Genomic DNA, 5,199 nt, shown 5'->3' with positions numbered 1-5,199 from the left:
GTAAAACTGAAACTGAAACTCCTCTCCTCTGCTTGTGTTTTGCATTTGGAACAGATTTCATTTGAGATGGGGAGGGGGAGTAGAACTCCTTAGCATCAGAGCGTGTTAATAATAATATAGGAAATACTAATGCTGTGATGGTTATTTTGAAAAATCCTTTCTTAGTGAGCACCTAGAAGGCAAGAGGAACGTACATGGCAAATTTCAAGTTTGTAGGCTTTAGGATTCTGGAGATTTTGTGATGATGCTTGAGTGATATTTTGCTTTTATATATATATATATATATATAGATGATGGATGGAGTTTAGAGTGCTCTGCCAATCCAACAGGTGGGGCTCTGTTAAATAAGCAAACCATGGTTTGCAGTGAGTGAGAAATGGAACAAAACTTGAAGGAGACAAGAAGCTTAAAGTGCAGTTTGAACTTTAATTAGGATATAGGAAGAATTTAACAGACAATTCTCTAAAAAGTTGATAATCTACAACCTAGACCAACAATAACAAGGACAAAAGGAACCCAAATATAAATACTGCTTAGAACTCCACTTTGGCTCTGGGAGTTCAGACAGGAAAAAGAGAAAGAGGAAAAACTTGGCCAAAGTTTTGGAGAACAAACTGATGTCTTCAAAGTTGGTCCCAGAAGCTCAGCCTTTTTTGTATCAAGTCCAAATAATTTGAGGACGGATTTTCATTCTCTTGGCCCATTCGTGCTCGTTTTCCAGATTGACAAGGTGACAGATCTACAGACAGATATTCCCACGGCCTCCCAGAAGAGATCTACTGCCCAGTAGGGCGCCCCTCCTCAGCCCCAAACCCAGGTTTCCAGAGAGAGGGTTTCCATAGAGGTTGCTCCCTATGATACCAGAACCAGAGATGGCACGTGGGGTGTGGCCTCCAACAGCTGTGGGCTCGCTGCTGGCGGACAGGATGGGACCAGGGATGCTGACCAAAACTGAAGGGGGCTCGAGCACCACCTCGGATGCCGGGATCTGGTTGATGAAGGAAGGGTTGACTCCGGCCAAGGTGCCCAGGCTTCCTGAAGATTCGGCCAATGCACTGGATGCAGGGTTATAGGGCAAGATCCCATAGCCAAGACCCCCAGCACCAGCTGACCCAAATCCAATGGTGGGGCTGGAAGCCAAGGATGGGACGGCACAGGCTGGTCCACAGTAAGCCATAGTTTGATGGAGGTCCTTCTGGAACCAAACATTAGAAGATTCTATCAGAGTTTGCAGTAGAAATCAAATCCAGAAAAGCACACACAGGCAAACTAATTCAGCATTAACTTCTTTATATACATATAATACATGAAGATAAATGTACAATACCAATATAGATTCTTCTTCAACGTAGCAGTGGTTACAAGCAAAACACAAGGCAGAACAGTTAGTTTCATTTCAGCAGAGCAGACTAGTTTCAGTTTCTCTGCACAGACTCAGAAGCTGCAGGGCTAAGCCACGCCCAGACTTCTTACTTAAGTTTCTGTTTCCAAAACAGCCCTCATTGGCCATGCCTATTCATTGGCTGACCTATTCCAGTCTATGAATATTCATACCCTGACAGATTCAGTTAATGGAGCATTCAGGAAATGGGAGGAGGAGATCTTTTGGTTTGAGGTCCCTCAAATCTGGAATCTTCTATGAGGTTGTCAGACTTCGATGCTATCTCAAAATAAATGAATTTCCAAACTGCCAATCTTTAAGGAAATCTTTTCTTTAATTGAGCACAGCCACCGGATCATGACTTGATGCAGACAAGACTGACCTTTTGCCCCCAATCCCTCCCTTTCCGATCCCCAAATCTCTGCTTCTCATTGGCTATCTTCCAAGTCATTCTTCAGACTTCTTGTCTCATCATTTCCCAGGAATGTCTCCCCCCCTTCATTTCCACGACAACCCGACTTCAAAGGGATTTAGCAGGCAAAAGTTCAGAGCTTAACTCTCTCTCTCCTCTGCTCTCTATGCCAGTGTCGAAACGCTGACATCGGTGGACTTTGGACTCCCAGAAGGTTCAGCAATGGCCATGCTGAGCAAAGGATTCTGGGAGCCGAAGTCCATTCAACTGAGGCCTCCTGAGCTGGAGAAAACCAAGCTGGCTGGTCACTTCCAAAGCTACTCAAATCATTTTAGGTTCTTCTTTGTGGTTCTCTGAAAATACAATGATGGATTAAGTCCTCCCTCACAAACCATCTATGCCCTTTCTGAGGGTTGCAGCTTGGATCCATCGGTGGCTTTTCCTGAACTACTTTGTGTGGGGGGAAAAACAAAAACAAAGAAGTTTAAGCCTGAAAGGACATTTCAATGATCATCAGAATGACAACAACATCTTCCAATGACTTACCAAAGTCTCTAAGAGAAGCGATCAAGAGCAGGAGATGAAGCTGTTGGAAGATCTCAGCACAAGAAGCCCTTTTATACTCTTTTTCTCTCACCCAGCTACCTAAGGCATGTCTCTTTGTGCCTCGGGCTTTCATATGCAAGTGATTTGTGCACAGCTTTATCCCTCCGGCCCAAATTATTTTAATAAGAACGAAACATCATTTGAAGACTTAGCGTCTTGTCAGGCACAGCACAATGCAGCAGAGTTGCTTTGATCTTCTCGTTTAATCAATTCTGCAGGATGATTTTGCTCGTTGGCAGTGTGTGTTTGTGTTTGTGTGTGGGGGTGTCGATTCTTTTCTTCCAGGTTGCAAAAGAGAGGGGACTCATTTGTAGCACTTTATTATTCTCCCGGTAAGGGAGAAAATGAAAGGAAGGGAAAGAGGAAGTTAGGGAAGGGGAATAAGGGAAGGGAAGGGGAAAACAAAGGAAAGAAAAAAGAGAGGAGAGGAGAGGAGAGGAGAGGAGAGGAGAGGAGAGGAGAGGAGAGGAGAGGAGAGGAGAGGAGAGGAGAGGAGAGGAGAGGAGAGAAACCGAAGAAAAGAAGAGAGGAGAGAATCCGAAGAAAAGAAGAGAGAGGAGAGGAGAGGAGAGGAGAGGAGAGGAGAGGAGAGGAGAGGAGAGGAGAGGAGAGGAGAGAAGCCGAAGAAAAGAAGAGAGAGGAGAGGAGAGGAGAGGAGAGGAGAGGAGAGGAGAGGAGAGGAGAGGAGAGGAGAGGAGAGGAGAGGAGAGGAGAGAAGCCGAAGAAAAGAAGAGAGAGGAGAGGAGAGGAGAGGAGAGGAGAGGAGAGGAGAGGAGAGGAGAGGAAAGGAGAGGAGGAAGGAAGGAAGGAAGGAAGGAAGGAAGGAAGGAAGGAAGGAAGGAAGGAAGGAAGGAAGGAAGGAAGGAAGGAAGAAGGAAGGAAGGTTTCCAAAAGAAAACCTGTCCACAAAAGTCTGATTTTATGTTTTGGAAAAGATGGTGTGGATGAGTGCAGAATTTATGGATCTGAGGCCAAATCTAGTGACTCCTGCTCCATCCCTTTCGGGATGAAAATTAAAAGCCATATTTTGAGGATCTATCGTGGTCCAACTCATTTGGAGGAGTGTGTGTTTTTTTCTTGCTATAGCAATAAAATAGAAGAAGAGGAGTTCCATCTGTAAGTGAGTGAGGTCGGCGATTTAAAAATGTGATCAGCAAGGAGAGAAATTAAGGGGAAATGGGGGAGGGGGAAAAGTCATAATTTAGCCTCTCTTGGATTTCACGATCGAAGTTGGCTTCGTTTTCTGGCGGGAGTCTAACATCCATGCTGGGAAAAGGCCCAGTCTGAATTCACCCAGGATTTATTTTTATTTTTTTAGTGTGTTCTTCCAACTTTATCCTCAGGACTTATTTTACGCTTGATCTGATTACAGGAATTATAATTGCTTTCTCGGATAATGGCCCGGTACTATATAAACAGCTGGGAAGGTTTCCGAATATTTGTTGGTGAGGGCAGATCAAGGCGAACCATCAGCTTCTCGGGGAAGAGAAAACTGGTCCATCAGCAAAACAGCTCCCTGATTCATTCTCTGGCTGAGAAGATGCTCCTGGGCAAGGATGAAACTGGGCGAAGTATGGATTGACTAAGCAATGTTCTACCAGAAGAGGACCTCATGTTGAGGATGCCTCCTGGGAAGTGGCAGAAGATGGAGGGGTTTGCCTGGGGAATAGGGGCAGTGGTGGGTTTCAAATTTATTTTTTTACTAAATCATGCTCACGTGACCACGTGAGCTGCTGAAACTGGTTGCAAATGCCGGTTGCCGCATGCCTGAATTGCAATCAATCAATCAATCAGAATAGAGCTGGAAGGGACCTTGGAGGTCTTCTAGTCCAACCCCCTGGTTGCTTTTCTCCTTGATTAATTTCCATCTGTTGTTCCTTCTCTTGCCTTCAGGGTGCTTTGGAGAATAATTTGAGCCCCCTCTTCTTTGGGGCAACCCCTCAAATACTGGAAAACTGCTATCATGTCGTCCCTAATTCTTCTTTTCTTTAGACTGGCCAAAACCAAATCCTGCAGCCGTCCTTCGTATGTTTTAGTCTTCAGGCCTTTGATCCTCTTAGTTAGAATTAAAATTAGAATAGAATAGAGCGGGAAGGGACCTTGGAGGTCTTCTAATCGAACCCCCTACTCAAGCAGTCTCCAGGCCATTAATCATCTTCGTTCCTCTTCTCTGCACTTTTCAACCACAATCAATCAATCAATCAATCAATCAATCAATCAAAGAGCCTCGTTCAAAGTTAAAACAGCACCCAAAAAAAATGAGTTATCACCATTTTTCACACTTACAACCATTGCAGCAAGCCCTCGGTCACATGAGCAAAGTTCGGACAGTTGGCAACTGACTTGTACTTATGACAGTTGCAGCATCCCGGGCAGAGCTGGGTGTCACATACCGTAACAACTGGTTCTCCCGGAACTGAAAATGTGAGCATGCGCGAGGCATTGAAATACTGGCGATTATATAGGAAGTGATAGCGCCAGGGTGGGTGGGTGGAGCCAGCTGCAGATTGGAACTACCGGTTTGCCCGAACCTGTTGCAGCCCACCACTGATCCCGGGATCTTATCATCGCCTTTGGCGACCTTTTAACAAGGAAAGTCAATGCGGAAGCCAGGTTCACTTAACAACCGTGTGACTGATTTAAGATTCGCGTAACGAATGTGGCGAGAAAAAAAAAATCATCAAATGGGGCAAGGCTCGCTTAGCAAATTTCTTGCTTAGCGACATCAATTTTGGGCTCCATAGCAGCCGTGACTACCTGTATTTAGCACCAACCTCCAAATTCAGAGTACATTTCAGAT

General features: G+C 45.1%; 1 protein-coding gene across 1 annotated transcript; it reads right to left on the bottom strand.

Annotated features, from left to right (window-relative positions):
• Nucleotides 1-739: 739 nt before the first annotated feature.
• Nucleotides 740-1,177, bottom strand: LOC139322372 (beta-keratin-related protein-like). The gene has a single exon (XM_070951472.1). The coding sequence runs from the start codon at nucleotides 1,175-1,177 to the stop codon at nucleotides 740-742; it is 438 nt and encodes a 145-aa protein (XP_070807573.1).
• Between the last annotated feature and the right edge of the window lie 4,022 nt (nucleotides 1,178-5,199).

This window comes from Pituophis catenifer, unplaced genomic scaffold (genome assembly GCF_029215685.1).
Source record: "Pituophis catenifer annectens isolate HBS135680 unplaced genomic scaffold, rPitCat1.0.hap2 SCAF_10, whole genome shotgun sequence".
NCBI classification, from domain to species: domain Eukaryota; kingdom Metazoa; phylum Chordata; class Lepidosauria; order Squamata; family Colubridae; genus Pituophis; species Pituophis catenifer.
This window is presented reverse-complemented; position numbering and strand designations above follow the sequence as displayed.

What these genes read in the sequence shown, in the direction of transcription:
- LOC139322372 (XM_070951472.1), bottom strand. Translation starts at nt 1,177, where the DNA reads ATGGCTTACTGTGGACCAGCCTGTGCCGTCCCATCCTTGGCTTCCAGC.